Source organism: Protobothrops mucrosquamatus, unplaced genomic scaffold, assembly GCF_001527695.2.
Source record: "Protobothrops mucrosquamatus isolate PMUCROS unplaced genomic scaffold, P.Mucros_1.0 scaffold351, whole genome shotgun sequence".
Classification (NCBI taxonomy): Eukaryota; Metazoa; Chordata; class Lepidosauria; order Squamata; family Viperidae; genus Protobothrops; species Protobothrops mucrosquamatus.
This window is the reverse complement of record NW_015386686.1, coordinates 481,092-501,528: the sequence shown is the minus strand read 5'-3', so window position 1 is coordinate 501,528 and position 20,437 is coordinate 481,092. Positions and strand designations below refer to the sequence as shown.

The following is a 20,437-nucleotide window of genomic DNA, read 5'->3' as shown; positions in this document are numbered from 1 at the left end:
AAAAAATGACTGGCCCAAGGTCACTCAGCTATACGTTATTATTTTCATATAATATTTAGGATTTCAAGTTTAAAACAATCTCGGATTTTCTACTAGCAACATATTTCCATTTCTGTGATTAATATTGAACATAGCCATTGTGCCACATCCACTGGTGGGGGCAGGGGGGAGAGACACATGTTGAAAAGGGGCAGGGATAGAGCTACAATGATGCAATTTGTCAGTCTGAGCAGTGCTGCTGTTATTCATACCAGACATTAGCCTCCGATTTTTCCTCACATACTTCTCCAATATACTTTTATATGTGTATTCTTGAACAAAGTAGAATGAAAACGATACATAAGTGATCAATGAATCCACATCAAAAAATACTCACTCCCATAACCTTCCCACGTTGCTCAGCATCTTCCCACATAGCATATACTACATAGTAACACATGTATTTTCCTGCTCGTCCCTCTTGCTTTATTCGTACTAAGCACATCCTAGAGGAAAGCAAATCATTTTTTAAAAATACAGACACATATAAAAATAAAGATGGAAAATATATTGAAAAGAAAATAAACCAAAAATTAAACAAATTTCAAGAGAATGGTAAAAAGTCTGATTTTAAGAGTATAGTATATAGTAAAATCACTTTGGGATATAAAATAATACAACTTCCAGTAGAGTATTCCACAGCCACAGCATTTTATAGAACACAGGAAAGTGACTGATTAATTTATATTATCCCTTTTAGCTGTTTTCCAGCTATAGGGCTGCAATAATAATAATAAATGATCATAAAGACAGCAGAGAAAACCCATTCAGAATCTCACTTTTAGACACATATACTTAGAGCTCCAATAGTTTTCAACTAATGTTTAATCCCAGACAAATATATGTTAAGACTGGAGCCACAGATTCAATTCATTGGAATGAATATTCAACTAAACATGGAAATCAAGCTGTCTCCTAAAATGAGAATACATAAGGTTACTAGATATCTTTTGGTACAAAACTGGGAACAGTATCAATTCTTTCAAATAAAGAATCAATTTCTTTGAAAAAGAAAGCAAATCCAATGTATGTATCAAGTACTTTCTGTGTCAAAACGTCATTCTTGAAACTGACAATTCAATGTATTAAAAAATTCTGCATGGGTTATTCTAAATTTGGGATTCTGACAGGATTTTGAAAGTACTGTGTGACTGGTAACATATGCAGTATAGACGCTTAATTAAACTAGCATGAACCACAGGTAAGAAATACAATGCAAATCTATAAGAAATGGCTATTTTGCTTTTTTGTGTCCCATTTTTATAAATTTTCAGAGATTGGCAGCTTTCAACTGGAGTACAGTTCTGCCATAAGATATGGCAGTAAACTAATACCAGCTAGCGGGGGGGACTAAGGCATACGACTACAGCTACTGTGCCCAATAATCTATCAGTCCTCCAATTGCCATGTTTTAAAAAAGGGATTTGATGAGGAGTCTGAACACAGTATTTTTAAAATAGTTCCCTGCTGCACAGTCTGAGAAAACAAAGGTCTGCTTTTAAAGAGCTGCAAATTAGTGATCCTATGCACTCCTGAAACACCTTTCTGGAAGCAAAGACAAAGCCTTACGTAGTCCTAATAAAAAAAAAAATCACTGAAATTAATACAATTATCACTGTCTGGAATAAAAATCTACACTAATTCCCAACCTGCCTTTAACCCAATGCTTGAAAAGTTGCAGTGGATTTAGATGCATTGTGCTGTCACACAGCAATTTAGCAACACTTTGAATGAGGTCATGGAAACTGGAATGAGTATCCCATTTATAGTAACTGCCACTTGAGATTAAAATGACAAGAGTTTCTAGCCAGATCAACACAGCTGCCAAAACTTTTATTTTTTATCCCAAGGCTACGTTTAGGCATTCAGTTAATATCTTTATAAGTTTTTGAAATTTTCTTTACCCACTTATTAATTTTGTAAATGAAGGTCCCGCTGCATTATCATAGAGTTTAGAAACCAGAGTATACTTGCTTTATCCATTTTCCCAAATTCATATTTCATAATTTACATACCTGCTCAATTCATAAACAAAGATTTTATCATTTGCTCTAATACTGTTTCTCTCCTTATACCTGACAAATCAATCACTGCTGCATATATCAATGTATTTTTTTCCCATACATTAATCAACCCCTTTCTTCAATGAATTCCAGGCAATCCTGAAACTGAAGCCCTGGGCAGACCTAGTTAGCAATGCTAGGAAGGTTGAAATTGGACTAGGTGGCATGTGTTACTAACTTCCTTCCATCATTCCTCACTATCAGCCATGCTTCCTGGGAATCTAGGGACTTAACTGGTGAAGGACATTTTTCTTGAAGCTAAAGTTGTATACATCGCCAAAATTATTTTGATTCTGATAAATATAATACTGTATGGCATAACGTAAAATACTGATTTTTAATTCACATATTCTTATGCTTCCTTCATTATAATGATATCATGTTGCCAGTGGTGGGATTCAGCCGGTTCGCACCAGTTTGGCAGAACCGATGCCTAATTTTTTGTTGAGTTCGGCGAATTGGTTAGGATCATCTGTCAGTGTAGAAACTAAAAAAATGGGAAACGTCGTCTAGGGAAAGATACACTACTCTGGATTCCTTGTAACATTCTGGGAATGTCACAAGATAAACTACCTTTGCTTTTCAACAGTGATACAAGTAAAATTTGACCGGATTTCCTCCAGAGGAGGTTAGGAGTTTCTGTTGGGGATAGTGGCATCCTCAGCCATACAGTGGGATCCGGAGCCGCCTGCGCTGACTGTTCTGATCCAATTCCCTTTGTTCCCGCTTTGTACTGGATTCAATCCCGCGCTGCCCCTCTGTAGAGCTTGGAACACTTGTAGCTACCGCCACACCTCTTTGCACAAGGAAGGCACACACCTAAACACCATCCTCATGAAAGGACCTCCAGAGCCGCCACAGCCCGCCCCCTCCCCTCCCTCCGCAGGCTGCCCCCCAAGCTTGGTCCACCGGGAGGAGGTTTCCATGGGAAAGGACCCAGCCCTTCAAAGCTGAGACGGTGCTGTGCTTCTGGAAAGAGGCGGGGGCCGAAGCTGTGTAGTGGGGGCAGGATGTGCCCATGGATGCTGGAGGGGGCTCTACACCGCCGCAGTTCCCCTTCCCATCTCCCTTTTAGGTGGGGGCCAGAGTGCCAGTGGGAGAAGGAGCAGGGGGCACTGGCAGCCACAGCAACCCGGAGCAGCTGCGCTGGTTCCCCACTTTTGTGTCGGCTGCCTCTACCTCCCACTTCTATCCCTTGGCCAGGGCGCCTTTTTCCTTTTCCTCAGCCATAGCGACCTTGGTCCAATTGCTCCCTCGATATTGCCCGTTCTCTGCCTTCTGCTGCCATTGCATCTGCCCCTCCTCACTCTTCTTGAGGACCCTTTAATGGCTCGGACCCTCCAGTGACTGCCACCTGACGTTTACACCACCAGTGGCTGCCACAAGAAGCAAAAAAGCCCAAGAGGAGTGTTGTGTATGGTAAGGGGGCGCAGGAATTAGGAATAGACGCTTCATCTCTCTAGTTTCCCGATTGGTGCATACTGGAAAGGGGGTGAGGCCGCCAAGTATTAGCTGGAGTTGTAGCAGAGAACCGGTTGTTAAATTATTTGAATCCCACCACTGCATGTTGCTTACTTTAACCTATCATCTGCTCTTAACTCATTTTTCAAAAAATTGTTTAACAAAATAAATTGCAGCAACTGTTCGCTTTTGCCCACCTTCAAAAATATGAGAATAATCAAGCCATTATATTTACAAAAAGGTTCATACTAATGTTCACTAACTGGAGAACTGGTATTGCTAACCTACATGAGAGGTAATTTTAAGTAAACTAGAGAATTGAATTTAATACGTTTATGAAAACAGAAAATAATAGGAACATTCTTTTCAAAAGTCACAACAGTTTTTTTATGGTAGCATATTGCAATTAAGGTCTTCATTAAATGTATTTTAAAAAAACATAAGCATTTTTTTCAGAAGTACCTACCAAAAACATTTATAAATGTAAAACAATAAATAGAACAATTTATATCTAATGTAATTAGTTTCTAAAAAGGCAAACCACTGGAAAATAATGATTCCTTCCTTTACATCATTATTCTATCATTCTGATCTTCTCAAACACCTAACTTTAGATGAAAATTAGGTTTGCCTAGTTATTTTCCTTGGATGGTTATTTAACTAATGAAGGAAAAAATCACTTTGAGGTGTTAAATATTCCACATGAAACCAATTTGGCACTCATGTAACCTGTAGGTAGGTTTTAGAGGTGAAACTGTAAATGTCAGTGCTATAATTTGTTAAAGGCTTCTGACAACTAGTAAGTCAAGTCACCACAAGTTCTCACAATTCAAAGAACGTTTATATAAATGTGAGCTTTTCCTAAAAAGAGATAAATAAAAGACCTTTCCATTCAGGCTGAATGAAGCTTTTAAAAGAAAGAAGCTTTTAAACTAGTAGAGTGAGGAAACCATTAGAAATAGCATATTGAACTGTTTTTTTAAAAAATCTGGCATACATTTAACATGGTTTAGCCAAGTGATAAATTCCTCTTTTTCTCAATACAAAAGTTGTAATAAATGTAACTGTAAAGAGTTTACTTACCAGACATGAAGCTGTGCTATTAAAAACCAAGAGTTGAAAGTGTCAGGGATCTGTAATTCTTAAAAATGAATATGGTGAGTGCAAATGTATTTTACTACTTAAACATTTAAAAAGATACACGAATTGGCACTATTCTGCACATACGAGGAAAAAAGTCTGTATATATATATATGCATGCACATAATTCTTTTTTCCAGAGCTATTTAGTAATAATCATAATAATCATCCCCCAGTGAGGCACTACCTTGACGTAGTTGTGGGGCTTGTGTACTCTGAGGAAGATGAGAGCTATGCCAGAGGTTCAACCATACTGGACAGGTCTCATCAGAGGAGTCAGACAAAGAGTGTCTCTCCCATAAAAAATATGTTGAGACGTAAATTTCAGAAAGCCATAGGGGTTGGGAAGTAATTCAGAATGTAGAGACAAACCAGGGGGAGTTGGCAGTGAAGGAATCCAGCAGAGATATACAACTGTTCTCATTTGGAAACCAGGCACCTCTTCCTCAGGAAGAACAAGACCCGCTAACTAAAGAAATAAAAGAATTGAAACAAAAAATAACTGAGCATCTAGAACAGCACAAAAACAACAGAATAAGGCTGCCTGCATTGAAGCTTGTTCCAAAGAAACAGCTAACACAAGCATTAAAAGATGCAAATACTGCAATATCAAGTATAAGCACCAACAAACCAACTAATGTACAGCACAGCTGCAGTTATAACTGAATACCTGGGATGCAAAATCAACAAAGAAGAAAAACAAACAAACAGTGCACCACAAAAATGGAAGGTTAGACTAGAAAATAAGATCAGCAAGCAAGCTAGAAGAACAAGAAGACCAAAGAATACCTAATCAAGCGATACCACTTAAAAACAAGGAAGATCAAGGAAGCACTGAAAATAATAAAGCAGCAAATAACAGCTATAGCCAGGAAAATCAGTAGATACGAAGCTCGAATTGCAAATTATAGGCAGAATGTCCAATTTCAATCCAATCAGAAACGTTTCTACCAATCCATCAATGGAGAAACTGCAATGAATCAGTCAGTATCTGACAAGGAAGAAACAGTGCAGTTCTGGAAGCAGGTATGGGATAACCCAAAGAAATACAACAAGGATGCGGTTTGGTTAAAAGAGGTGGATGCAAATAAAACAGAAGTTGAAATGAAAGAACTAGTAATAACAACAAAAATGGTAGAAAAAAGAGCAAGGAAAATCAAAAATTGGTCAGCACCAGGTGAAGATGAACTGAATGGGTTTTGGTTGAAACATCTGTTATATACCCACTCACTGCCAAGCAGTTCAACAATATACTACAAGGAGGAGAAATTGAAAAGTGGCTAACAACTGAGAAAACTTACCTAATAATGAAAAATCCAGCAAAAGGGGCAACACCAGGCAATTACAGGCCAATTACCTGCTTACCAACAATTTTCAAATTGCTAACTGGTGTGGTAGCTGATGCAGTACAACAGCATCTAGTTGAAAACAATCTCTTTCCACCTGAGCAGAAAGGAAACCGCCCCAATAGCAGAGGAACAAAAGATCAACTCCTAATAGACAAAATGATCTTTGAAAACTGCAAGAAAAGGAAGACCAACCTGAATGTGGCATGGATTGACTACAAAAAGGCATTTGACTCGCTGCCACATGACTGGATAATCAAGTGCCTAGAAATAACAGGAGTCAGTAGAAACATCAGAAAATTTGTGCAAAGATCGATGGCACAATGGAAGACACAATTACAGGTCAATGGTGAGAGACTGGAAGAGGTTAATATCAAGAGAGGAATATTTCAAGGAGATTCATTATCACCACTACTATTTGTTATTGCACTGTTTCCTCTGTCAACAACACTGAATAACTTAGGACATGGCTATCAAACATCAAAAACATCTGCCAGACTATCCCACCTCCTTTACATGGATGATCTGAAGTTGTATGGAAAAACATCATCTGAAATAGAATCACTGCTCAACACTGTCCGTATATATAGTCAAGATATTGCAATGGAGTTAGGCTTGGACAAATGTGCCACACTTACTATCAAACAAGGAAAAATAGTGAAAACTGAAGGAATAAAGATGCCCCACGAAAATAACATTAAGAGTCTGGATGAGGAAGATTACTACAAATACTTGGGTATCCATCAAGCACACTGAAGTCAAGAAAAAGATTAGAGGTGAATACATCAAGAGAGCAAAGAAGATCTTAAAGTCCAAACTCAATGGAGGAAATACCATGAAGGCAATCAACACCTGGGCAATTCTAGTCATTAGATACACAGCTGGAATAGCGGATTGGACTCAAGTAGAACTAAAAGCAATGGATAGGAAGACCAGAAAAATAATGACAATGAATCATGTCCTTCATCCACGCAGTGACATTGACAGACTCTATCTATCAAGACAAATAGGTGGGCGTGGAATGCTGCAAGTACATCAGATGGTTAAAGAAGAAAAAATGGCTTTGGAAGAATATCTGAAGGACAATGATGAAGATGCACTGAAATTAGTGTATCAGGAAGGCTTACTGACTACTGGAGAGACCAAATTGGTCTACAGGAAAGACCAAATGAAGAACAGAATAGAGGCATGGGAACACAAAGCACTATATGGCCAGTACATTAAAAAAATAGCTGGGAAAGCAGATAATAACAAGACCTGGCAATGGATAAGAGCAGGAAAATTGAAGAAAGAGACTGAGGACTAATTCTGGCTACACAAGACCAAGCCTTAAGGACAAATGCATACAAAGTCAAAATTGAGAAGACAGCAACAGACAGTAAGTGCCACCTATGCAAAGAAACTGAAGAAACAGTGGACCACCTGGTAAGCTGCTGCAAGAAGATCACACAGACTGACTACAAGCAGCGGCATGACAAAGTAGCAACAATGGTGCATTGGAAGATCTGCAAGAAATATCATTTGCCTGTAAGCAAGAACTGGTGGGATCATAAAATAGAGAAAGTCATAGAAAATGATAAAATTAAACTGCTCTGGGATTTCAGAATTCAAACAGACAAGCACCTGCAACATAATACCCTGGACTTAACAATTGTCGATAAGAAAGACAAAAAAGTCTGGATAGTGGACGTAGCAGTGCCTGGAGACAGCAGAATAGACGAGAAAGAACTGGAGAAGATAACAAAATACAAAGACCTACAAATAGAAATAGAAAGACTGTGGCAAAAGCAAGTAAGGGTAGTACCAATAGTAATAGGCGCCTTGGATGCAATCTCAAAACAACTAGAGCACCACTTGAACACCATTGGAATTGACAAATTCGCCATTAGTCAATTGCAAAAGGCGGCCTTACTAGGAACTGCTTCCATCCTGCAACGATATCTGTAATACCATAAAACATCCACATCTGCCTATCCCAGGTCCTTGGTAATGACTCGATAGGTAGACAAAAATGCCAAATCCAGTCTGAACCTCTGGCTGACTGTGCGATGATTAATAATAATAATAATAATAATAATAATAATAATAATAATAATAATAATAATAATAATAATAATAATAATGAGTTGGAAGGGACCTTGGAAGTCTTGTAGTCCAACCCCCTGCTCAGGCAGGAAACCCTATACTATTTCAGACAAATGGCTGTCCAGTCTCTTCTTAAAAACTTCCAATGTTGAGCATTCACAACTTCTGGAGGCAGGTTGTTCCACTGATTAATTGTTTTAACTGTCAGGATATTTCTCCTTTTCTCCTTAGTTCTAGGTTGCTTCTCTCTTTGATTGCTCCATCCATTGCTTCTTGTCCTGCCTTCAGGTGCTTTGGAAAATAGCTTGACTCCCTCTTCTTTGTGGCAACCCCTGAGATATTGGAACACTGCTATCATGTCACCCCTAGTCCTTCTCTTCATTAAACTAGACATACCCAATTCCAGCAACCGTTTATGTTTTAGCCTCCAGTCCTCTAATCACCTTTGTTGCTCTTCTCTGTACTCTTTCTAGAATCTCAACATCTTTTTTCTATTGTGGTGACCAAAACTGGATGCAGTATTCCAAGTGTGGCCTTACCAAGACATTGTAAAGTGGTATTAACACTTCACGTGATCTTGATTCTATCCCTCTGTTAATGCAGCCTAGCACTGTGTTGGCTTTTTTGGCAACTGCAGCATACTGCTGGCTCATATTTAAGTGATTGTCCATTAGGACTCCGAGATCCCTCTTATACTTCCTACTATTGAGCAAGGTACCACCTATACTGTACCTATGCATTTGGTTTTTCTTGCCTAAATGTAGAACCTTACTTTTTTCACCATTGAATTTTATTTTATTAGATAGCGCCCAATGTTCAAGTCTGTCAAGATCCTTCTGTATCTTAAGCCCGTCTTCTGGAGTGTTGGCTATTCCTGCCAGCTTGGTGTCGTCTGCAAATTTGATGACTTCCATCTATCCCCTCATCCATATCATTGATGAAGATGTTGAAGAGCACTAGGCCCAGAACAGAGCCCTGGGGCACCCCACTACACACTTCCCTCCATGTAGATGCAGTTCCATTGAGGACCACATGCTGAGTACGGCCGGTCAGCCAGCTACGGATCCATCTGGTGGTAATGCTGTCTAACCCACATTTTTCTATCTTATCAAGTAGTAGATTGTAGTCTACTTTATCAAATGCCTTACTGAAGCCCAAGTAAATTATATCCACAGCATTCCTCTATGTAAGCCTATAAAATTTGGGAGAAGCTGGAGATCAGAGCTTTAGAGGAACTGGTGCTGGTGATAGTGGTGGTGATGATAATGATGGATAAAATTATCCATGTATATTAACATGGTGAGTCAGTATTTTAATATTTGAGTTAATAGGGAATATGTTGGGCTCTGCAATTTGTCCTTTGATAAACTAGTACTTTGTGACAAATTACATGATAGATTTTAAGCAATGTGGTATAAAATAATTTTTGTGCATATCATATAATTACCATAAATTATCACTGGGCATTACTTAACATAGGTATTCAAAGTCCACAATCTTTCTAGGCTGTAAGCTATCCTATTTCTATCACAATCACAGGATAGCGAGAAGAGAGAAGGATGAAGAACTTACTGTTAAAGAATTCTTCATAGTCTATTTTATCCACGCAACATGTATACATGCGTAGTGCTGCTATTCTAATTTTCTGAAGAGAAAAAACAATTATTATATTATTTCTATTTTTCACTAAAGAAATTTCTGCAAAAATACACAAATGTTCCTCTATATTTTGAGATATTCACATTTCTATATCATTTATTATTAGCTAAATGTGAATTATTTATTAAACCAATTTATAAAGCTGCCCATCTCACAAACAGCGAAAGGGCAGAATGCAAAATAAAAACCAAATTAAAAGGATTATTGCATCACAACATATTAAATTAGTTACATAGTTTCATTTAACAATATTCAGTTTAGAAAAACTTAATTAGCAATACTTCATTTCCACTAATATATGCTTTCAAATCTATTTAATCTCTGAGATATTTAGCTTCACAGTCTAAACTGAATTTAGGAGAATTTTTAATAATTAACATTGGGTTATAAAGCATTATCAATCCCATGCCAACAGACCAGGCAAGCAAATTCATAATGCATTTGCGTAATTGTATTTAGAATTCATTCATTCAAGCTTATATTTTTTTCTATTTCAAACATGCCAATTCTTCATTGATACCATTATCACAAAAGTAGAAGGGTCATTTAGTTATAAATGGGCTAAAGGGCCACCTTAACCTCAGTACAAGAATCCAAACTGAAATATTCTTTTCATAAGAATTTTATCCTGTTATTTAATTGGAATGTGCTTTCCTGTAACTTCAGAGCATTATTTTCTATCCCAGGGGTAGTCAACCTTGGCTCTTTTATGACTCGTGGACTTCAACTCCCAGAATTCCTGAGCTAGCCATGCTGGCTCAGGAATTCTGGGAGTTGAAGTCCACGAGTCATAAAAGAGCCAAGGTTGACTACCTGCTCTATCCTGTACCCCAAGGCTAGATCAATCAGGGACTGTGTAGTGAATCCTGCCTGCAGTGGGCATATATTGGACTTGCTAATCTCCTAGGTCCCTTCCAGCTCTATGATTCAATGGTAGTAAACATTCTTGGCTTTATCTGAAACATCCTGTCAGGTACTTAAAAATGTTGTAATCTTCTCAAGAAACAATAAGGTATGTTAGCCTTTCCTAAAACAATATCTTAAAGTAAACTTTGATGAGATGATCATATAAAAGTACCTTATTGCTCATGCATCTGTAATCTGTGATTACAGATATTACTGGGTAAATTGGAAATTTTATTATGCAGCATCAAGACACAGGTACACAGAAATTTAAAAAACAACTTTTAGATAAAAAATATGGATGATGGTACCTAAAAATGCATTCCAACTATTTCTGGGGAAAACTGTGGCAATACATTACCATTGTATTTGAGTTTAACTCTACTCATTAATTCTCTTTTTAACACTCCTTTAATAAATAAACAATTGAATAGATCTTAGTAATAAAAACATCACTTCTTTTCAATGCTTTTTAGAGAGTTGGTTGAGCATTTGATTTTTTTTTTTAAAAAAATTAGAATGTCCTTTATTTTACTTGGAGTCTTTACTTTTAAAAATAAATTTCCTTATATAATAAGTTGCTGGGTTACAACAAAAGAGAGATGCAATGTACTACTATGACATGTATTCCAACTGCACCATAATCATTCCAAGCACCGAACAATCATGTTTTATACTCTTCTGAGCATCTGCTTCAGTTTCAGAACTTAAAGTTGAAACAGCCCATTTCAAATTCAAAACAATCGTATCACATTTATAATGTATTCTACACTATCATTAACATAATTAAAAGGCACTCAAGGACCACTCAAGGGATAGAAAAGAATAAAAACATTAACTCAATCCATAGGGTGTTGTGTCACTATTAGACATGCAGAAAATATTCAGCCAAAATCAGCATTTTGATCTTCAAGTATAATAGCTGCAGTCCTATAATAGGATTATTTTATAAAATACAGTCATCACTTCTCTGGACTAGGAATTTGGTATTCCAGAAAAATTTAGACCAAATATAAGTAACAAGTTTATGAAGAAGAGGATCAAACTTAAGAAGAAAAATATTTACCCATTTTCTATATTTTAGTGGCCCTGTAAATCCCATTGCTTCTATTATCTTTGTGAAAGTGCCTACTTTCTCTTCAGATGGCTGAGCAGAACTTCTAAAAATCTATAATAAAAACAAAAAGTTGTAAAACTCACATTCGGATTCATAAATTTTCAGTTAAACTATATTCAGTTCTAAATGGCAGTTCTGAATTGATAGCATTTTTTCCCATTTTTTTCCAATGACTATTTTTGCAAAAATGAAGCAAAAAGATACTTTCCATCTATATGTTGAATCCAATTAATGTAGATCCTAGAGAGGTACCGTCTCTGTTAGATTTCATTTATATCTCTTCACTGCACAAGCCAAATCCCAATTAGCTAAGAAATAAGTTGAAACTGGCACAAATGGTACCCATCATTCTTTATTCCACACTACACAGAGCAGACATTTTGCTTTTGATGTATGACTTATCATATTCTTGTAATTGATATTCTTTGGAAAAAAAGGGAGGGGTACCAATACTTTTGGCCATGTCTATACCTCAATATAGAAGCAATGTACTAAAATGGATAAAAAATGTTTGCCATATTTCTCTTCTCCACCAAAAACTACATACAGATAGTACTCGACTTATGATCATAATTGAGCCCAAAATGTATGTTGCTAAGTGAAACATTTAAGTGAATTTTGCCCCATTTTACGATCTTTCTTCCCACAGTTGTTAAGTGAATCTAGCTTCCTCATTGACTTTACTTGTCAGAAGTTGGCAAAAGTAGATCACATGACCCCAGGACACTGCAACCATCATACATATGAACCAGTTGCCAAGCATCTGAATTTTGATCACATGACCACAGGGATGCTGCAATGGTGAAGAGTGTGAAAAACAGTCATAAGTCACTTTTTTCAATGTCATTGTAACTTCAAACGGTCATTAAATAAATGGTTGTAAGTTAAAGACTACCAGTATCATTTAAAATTTCACATTAAATAAAGGAGACACTGTTTGTTTATAACTTCACAAGAAGCATTTCTAAATACTTCCGGATTATCAAAGTTATCTAGATCCTAGTTTGTCACTATATTAATGAAAGAATTTATTGAAAAGCATGTGGCTTATAAAACTCCACATTTCCAATAGCAGTTCTGCTATTATTGATGGAAAGGTAGAGAACTTATATTTTCTTCCTGGGTTTTGTAGATTACCCCAATCTAGAGACTCGGAATGGTATTAAACAGATTTTTAAAAAATCAAGTACCATTGAGTAAAAAAGAACCTCCTCAAGTGGAAGCCACAAAACATTTAAGTTTAATGGAAAAATAAAGCCGATTTGACTACTTTAAGAAAGGGCTGGCTGGAAGGCTGTTGCATAACCCTCCAAAGGGAAAGAGACTTCTGAAGCATGGAGCCACAAAACCAAAAACATCTATTGCCTGGTCCACTGTAGCTTTGCATGGGGAGACTTCTCAGGAGGCCTACCTCTGAATACAATGCCTTATACCAGTGGTTCTCAACCTTTTTAATGCTGCGACCCCAACCGGTCGTAAGTCGAGGACTAAACCGGTCGTAAGTCGAGGACTACCCAAGCGGTCGTAAGTCGAGGACTTTCCCTGCCCGGGAGCGCCGCGCATGCGTGGTTCCGCCCCCTGCGCCGGTCGAGGCGTAGCTGGCAAGCGGCAGAGACGGAGCAGGCCGACCACCAGCTGGCCCAGCCCAAGGGAGGTAAGGCACCCGCCGGAAAAGGGGAAAAAAAATGGCGGACAAAAAAAATGGCAGACAGCCTTGCTTGGCGACCCCCATGAAATGGTCGATCGACCCCAAATGGGGTCCCGACCCACAGGTTGAGAACCACTGCCTTATACAGTCATCATTTTAATTAATCATAATAAATAACACATGAAGACCTGCAGTTCTGCCCATAGACTCTTGCTGCTTTCATCAAAACGATCAAAAGAGAGTCTTTTTTTTTTTGAATAATGAAACTCTGTCCCTTTTGGGAATATGCGTGACATCGTAACAAGCAGCAGGGCTTGTGTCACAACACTATTTGCATCACTCACTACCCTTCTGCAGATGCCCCTGGAAATCCCTGACTCTGGGCTGTTGGTTTGATCTCCGAGCTTGGCAATTTGGTTGCAAACTTTTTGTCTCCATTCGGGGGGAGGGGGGAAGAGAACATCTTCAGTATACTTTGAACTGTGCTTGTCTGTCAGAGCACTGGCCTTTAAATACCTTTTTGTGTGATGTAAATTGGTGTGGGTGTTGTTTGCCCAGATGTTGCTGAGTCATGGTCTGGTTTCGGACTGTTTGATTGGCTGGTTGTTGTTGCTGGGCCATACTCCTTGGTATCTAAGTATAGTCTGTGTGATGCAAATGGTGTTTGTTCGTTCGGTTGCCTCTGAGTCATGGTCTGGTTTCGGGTTGTTTGGTTGGCTGGCTGGTCCGATTTCTTGTGGAGGGCTGTGATTTTTGTTGCTGTGTGGTGGGGTGCCTGTTTGTTCATTTTTAAATGCTGCCTTCAGGATTGCGGTTGCAGTAGTTCTTTTGTTCTCAGCAGTTGGTAGATTGGGTTGATGTCAATGTGCCTGTTTATTGACTTGTTGGAGAACCAGGCTTCTCTTGCTCTCCTTGATTTCATTTGGTTTACAACAATGGAGACGAAACATTTGCAAACAAATCGCCAAGCTTGGTGATCAAACCAACAGCCCAACTACCAACCCAAGCTATGAATATTCAAACACATTCCAACCCTGACTCTGTCTATATTGCTGCTTTTCACCGTTATGGAAGTCCATAGATGCCTCTGTGTCTAGAATGAGCAAACATTGCTCAACCAGAATCAGAAATATTGCATGAACAGCCCTTACAGTTTTCTTATGAAGATCCAACAAATAGGGGAAACCCCCTTGAAAATTATGCTGCTATAAAGGTAGCCTCTATTATTTAGGCACACTTCTACACAAATCCAGAAATCTCCAGATCCAATAAGACCACAACTGTAGCCCAGTATATTCGAACAGCATAATTGTAATAGAAAACTTTGCTTTGTCCTGACCTTTGTGCCATGAAATGTTCTGTTTGGTTGTTTTATGGTCCTGATACTTTGTATTAAATCACAGCAAACTTTGGTTAACTGAAACTGGCCATTGTTGTGTCTCTGATAAAACAACAAAAAGAAAAGGGCATAAGTATGCAAAAAATAATGCAGAAGAGAAAAATTGTTAGCTTAAGAGATAACATAAGCCTGAAAGTTACATACTGGAGTCAACCAATAAAAGTTGACATCAGGAAGGTCTATGATGCCTTAAAATCTATACAAGTGAGCCATTACTAGAAATATATATTGAAAAAGAAAGAAACCTCTCAGTAGGCTCACAGAAACATTATCTTTTACCTTGTTATCCAAAACTATATTATCTCCACCTCCAATTGACTATAATTCTCATTTTTTAATCGAAGCCTCTCTAACTCCTACATTTCATCTTAATTCCTATTAATATCCTATATCCTTTCCTAACCACCGTAACACATACTTTTTTAGTTTTATGCAATACTGTCACATGGTTCAGTTGTTTAGTTTATAATAAAGAACAATGTTCTGCAAAGCATAGCAGATAAAACTGGTCTTCAGGAATGATAAAGGCAAATAGAGTAAGTCACGTCAGGTTCAAATTATTCAACAGATTAAAGGTACAGAAAATACTTCTTTCAACATTCCCACAAAATTCCCGCCCAATATAGTTCTCATTCTTGCAGCTGTACCTGTAAAAATATGTTATCCAGCAATTTCCATGGAGAATTCTGCCCCATTATGGTTGGACTCCTACCTGGAGAGAAGCATGAAGCAACCTGCCCCACTGCTGTTGAGCTAATGTTGGTATCAATCCATTGCATAATGAAATCCAATGAGGTTCTCTAGTACAGTGTATCTAGAAAAAGAAAATAAAAAAGAATGTATATCAATGGTCATTCATTTGGAACAGGATTTAAATTCAAAACATAGCATACGGCTTAGTATAAAATATAAATGTACTAGTCTTTTGAAGATTCTGAATTTCCTGAGCATACTTCAACCATATGAATTTTCAAGATATTTAATTACAATTCAAAGTGACAAATTATTAGTCAAATTTGTATTCTAATAACTTTTCAGTGTATGGTTAATATTTTTATTAATATTAATAGAAGAAGGGGACGACAAAGAATGAGGTGGCTGGATGGAGTCACTGAAGCAGTAGGCGTGAACTTAAATGGACTCCAGAAGATGGTAGAGGACAGGAAGACCTGGAGGAACGTTGTCCATGGGGTCGCGATGGGTCAGACACGACTTCACAATTAACAACAAGTTATAATTGCAGTGAAAAGATAAACAGTCACACTACTGAATATGAAAAGACTTACTTCCATTAACTGCAGTATTAAGAAAAGTATAGAGAAGCATTTGGATACAACAGATATTAACTGAGGCAATTATAACTGGATCTAAGTGATTTATTTTAATAAAATTGTTCTTTGCCTTTAGACTGTGTCATGGCACATCTCACTCACTAATAGATATTTATACTACATATACTGTAATATATCTGCCTTGCAAAAGATAAAGATTAATGTTCATATTTCTTCTAACCTTTTAATGATTATAGTTGCTATAAGAAGGTCCAAGCAACCTAGAACTAAGGAGAAATTTCCTGACAGTTAGAACAGTCAATCAGTGGAACACCTTGCCTTCACATGTTATTTTTTGTGTTGCAGGAACTTCCTGAGCCCAAGCCTAGAATTATGGGCTAGAACTTGTGGGAATTATATTCCAGCACAGGTGGAAGATGAATACTCCATCACTGGAAGTTTTTAAGAAGAGACTGGACAGCCATTTGTCTGAAATGGTATAGGGTTTCCTGCCTGAGCAGGGGGTTAGACTAGATAACCTCCAGTGTCCCTTCCAACTCTGTTATTCTGTTATATATGCAGGCACTATTGAGCAACTAACAGGCAAATGGGAGAATCAACACAAAAGTGGTTACAGGAACACACGGGATATGAAAAGTAATAAGAGTGTCAAACGAATAAAAAATCTCCATTGAGATTTCCAAACAAAAATGATCAATGCTCATCAGCATGATAGAGGTACAGAATTAAGTGCGTTAATTTTTATGACAATTAATGTTCAGCTCAAAAGTTCTTGCCTTGAGAAAGTGTGTGGGGATGGATCTCTTTAGCCTACCAACTAAACCTCGTGAAGGTTATGAACTCCTCCTCATCCTACTTTTCCTCCTCCGCAAAGGTTATTTCATAGTCACAGGACTCCCACGGGGACCCCCCCACACACACAGTTCTGAGAACTCCGGGGATCATACTTAGACAAGCAGCCCCCTTCTTTGCTCCGACTCGCAGCTTTCCCACCATGAAAACGATCCTACGGTGTGGGCTTGCCATTCATACATCAGGTTCTCGCTCTCGACCGAGCAACAAAGGCAAACAGAGCACCCCAGGAAGCAACCCCGCCCCCAGGGAAGCCCCAGAACATCGGACCATCCGTTCCTCAGGAGCAGCGCCCCGGCTAGTTTTACGAAAGAGCCTCTCGCAAACAGGTCATGCACCCGACTCACCACGACTTTCACCAGCGCCGCCATCTCCCTCGCGGGACGCGCTTCCGTTTCCGTGGAACGTCCAAGCTCTTCCGTTTCTCCGCCGGGCAAAGCGAGAAGGCGCGTTCTGGTGGTCCTACCTAGACAATGGCGCGATCGAACCGCGTTTCCACGGAGACTCCTCTAGAACGGCTTCCTCCGCCCGAGCCCCGAGGGGAGCTGAGTTAACAACCGCCGCGCTCTCCTCAGCCACCTGGAGGCCATCCGGACGAGGAAGATAGTTGTAGCGCTCCTTGTATTTCTCCGTGGACGTGGTTTCCTGTCCCAAGCGCCCTAGATAAGCTTGCCGATGCCTGCGGGTGTAAATCGTGCCGCCGCTCGCGATCGTGGGGAAACTGGAAGAGAGAGCCGCGGGGGTGGGGGGTGGGGAGAAAAAACGGGAAGGGGGTTTTTCTAAAGTGCCTTGTGCCATGTGCTGTTCTGGCTTGAAGCCGCCAGGAGCAGAAGAGGATTCCTGAAAGAATGTGCAGAATACTTGTTTTGGTTACGAGCCTAATAATGAATCAAATAAGTCTGCCCTGGATGCAGTGAAGAAAGCCCTGGTGCCTCTTAGATGGGTCATTGTTTAACCCAGGGGTAGTCAACCTTGGCTCTTTTATGACTCGTGGACTTCAATTCCTAGAATTCCTGAGCCAGCTTAGCTGGCTCAGGAATTCTGGGAGTTGAAGTCCACGAGTCATAAAAGAGCCAAGGTTGACTACCCCTGGTTTAACCTGATCCTAGTTTGGTGGCCTTGAGAACATTGTGATGAGTACTTGAGGTTTTGTTCTTTCATCTTCACTTCAATCTGAGGCTGCTACAAAAGGTCAAGGGATAAATGCAGTGAAGAAAAAGTGGGAAAATTCTAAATGGAGTTAAGATCTACTTAGAAGATTGCTAGAATAGGTACACCTGCTGCTGATGTAAATATTCTAAACATCCAATGTACACAACTGTTTAATGACCATTTGAAGTTACAGCAGCACTGAAAAAAGTGACATGACTGTTTTTTCACACAACCATTGCAACATCTCTATGGTCGTGATCAAAATTCTGATGCTTGGCAACTGACTCATATTTATGATGGTTGCAGTGCCCTGGGGTCAGGTGATCATCTTTTGCGACCTTCTGACAAAGTCAATGGGGAAGCCAGATTCACTTAGCAACCACGTTATTAACCTAATAACAGTGATTCACTTAACTGCTGCAAGAAAGTTCACAAAATGAGGAAAAACTCATCTCGCTTAGCAACAGAAATTTTGGGTTCAATTGTGGTCCAGGTCAAGGATTACCTATAGAAAAAAGGCTGCATCACATGTTATTTTTCGTGTTGCAGGAACTTCCTGAGCCCAAGCCTAGAATTATGGGCTAGAATTTGTGGGAGTTATATTCCAGCACAGGTAGAAGATGTCAGGTTGGAAATAATCTCTGCATATTCTTAGTTAAGAATAAATTTTCATTTAATGAGGCTTACTTTCAAAAGAATGTCCCTGTAGTATTGTGTCCATTAATGAGTTGAAAGGAAGCCAGGTTTCCTTCTCATACTAATTTGTGGATTTTAACCATGATTTGTGGAATATAATTAGTTTCACATACTATGCTGTCATAAACTATGATTTACAAGCCATAATGACTGAGTTCACATGCTAACCCAACACCAGGTAACTTAGTGAGATGTATATCTCAAGCTGTGGTACAAAACAGAAAATGAATCCATATTTATCATACTGTCATGTGTCTTCCTTCTAAATCAAGTAGTTTATTTTGAGCAGATGTGATCTTTCCCATTTTTATGAATCAGTTTTGCAATTTCCATGTTTGGGAGAACATAAACGGAGTTCAGGCTGGTTCCATACTGTATTGTCACAGTGTTGTCACTAGAGTGTTTTTCTCATGTATTACAGTGGTGTGTGCATGCCCAGGTGGGTTAGAACTTGCAGTGCAATATTAATATTGATACCTTCCAGATATAAAACCAAAAGATAGATAATTATTTTCATTTTTTCAGTGAGCACATAGATTGTATTTGTATTGTATTTTGCTTAAATGTGGTTAGTTGTGTCATAGTGAATTTTATATAAGGGGCAGCTGTATCCCACAATCCCACTGGAAAAAGTGTCTTGTAATCGACTCTCATACTTATGCAGCCCCCTTATGGGTCACATGATTGTGATTTGGGTACTTGACAATTATTGCATATTTATGATAATCACAAAGTTTTGTGTTCATATGATCACCAATTATGACTATCCCACCTGGCTTCAAATAAACAAAGTCAATGGGGAAGCCAGTAGGAGGCAGCAAGACATGGTCACATTATGTCTTTCTTAACAACTGTAGGTGATTTGCTTAATGAATGCAATTGAGACTGTTGAAACTACTGTCACTAAGTGGGGTGGTCACATAATGTTTTACTTAGAATTGCCAGTTCCAGTTAGGATAATTAACTGAGGTCCATTTGTACTTGGAAAATTGAACCAATAGAAAAAGTGGCAGCTAGACTTCCGGTTTCACATCGTAGCAATGCGGCCGAGGAATTGCGGAGCTCTGCACCCCACAGCTGGTTTCGCCCTGCCTGGGGACCCTAAATGAGTCTAATGTCGCCCCAGAGAGGCAGCAAAGAAGGAGGGGCACCCCGATGATCATGGAATGATGGTTGATCTGTTTGATCCCGGGGAAGCCCTCCAACCCAACAGGAGAAAGGCTAGCTGCACTCTGGTGACTAGCCCAAGCTACTGGCATCCAAAGTCCAAAAGCACCATCTAAGAACAACTGAACAGCGTGTTGGAGCTGGGTGAGAATATTGATCTTCTCTATTTTGAAACTGATTTCCTTTTTGCTTCCTCAAGAAGCAAAAAATCCTACGAAAGTGAGAAGGGGTCTATAACCCCACCTTTGCATAGACTGAAGCGGCGATTTAATTTTTATGGGGGACAGAAATACATTGAAATAGACTAATGTAAAGCTATAATTTGGATAAAAACTGAAAATTATGGAAATTGTTTTCTACTTCAAAGAATATTGACGGAATTACAAGAAAATAATAATAATAATCGTTTCATTTTAAA

At 38.7% G+C, this 20,437-nt stretch overlaps 1 protein-coding gene across 2 annotated transcripts in view; it reads right to left on the bottom strand.

Moving 5' to 3' along the window:
- LOC107287105 (ubiquinol-cytochrome-c reductase complex assembly factor 1) overlaps positions 1-17,404 on the bottom strand; it is a 31,288-nt gene extending 13,884 nt beyond the window's left edge. Inside the window, exons 1-7 of one of the 2 annotated variants that reach the window (XM_015815573.1) lie at positions 17,352-17,404; positions 15,573-15,674; positions 14,801-14,902; positions 11,763-11,864; positions 9,707-9,779; positions 4,647-4,704; positions 377-485 (exon numbers count right to left, since the gene is read on the bottom strand). In XM_015815573.1, coding sequence (XP_015671059.1) covers positions 377-485; positions 4,647-4,704; positions 9,707-9,779; positions 11,763-11,864; positions 14,801-14,902; positions 15,573-15,674; positions 17,352-17,375 — 570 coding nt within the window. In that variant the 5' untranslated portion in view covers positions 17,376-17,404. Of the gene's footprint in view, positions 1-376; positions 486-4,646; positions 4,705-9,706; positions 9,780-11,762; positions 11,865-14,800; positions 14,903-15,507; positions 15,675-16,372; positions 16,392-17,351 lie in introns of those variants that run through there. The other variant, XM_015815572.1, reaches the window with a different exon arrangement.
- Positions 17,405-20,437: the final 3,033 nt, after the last annotated feature.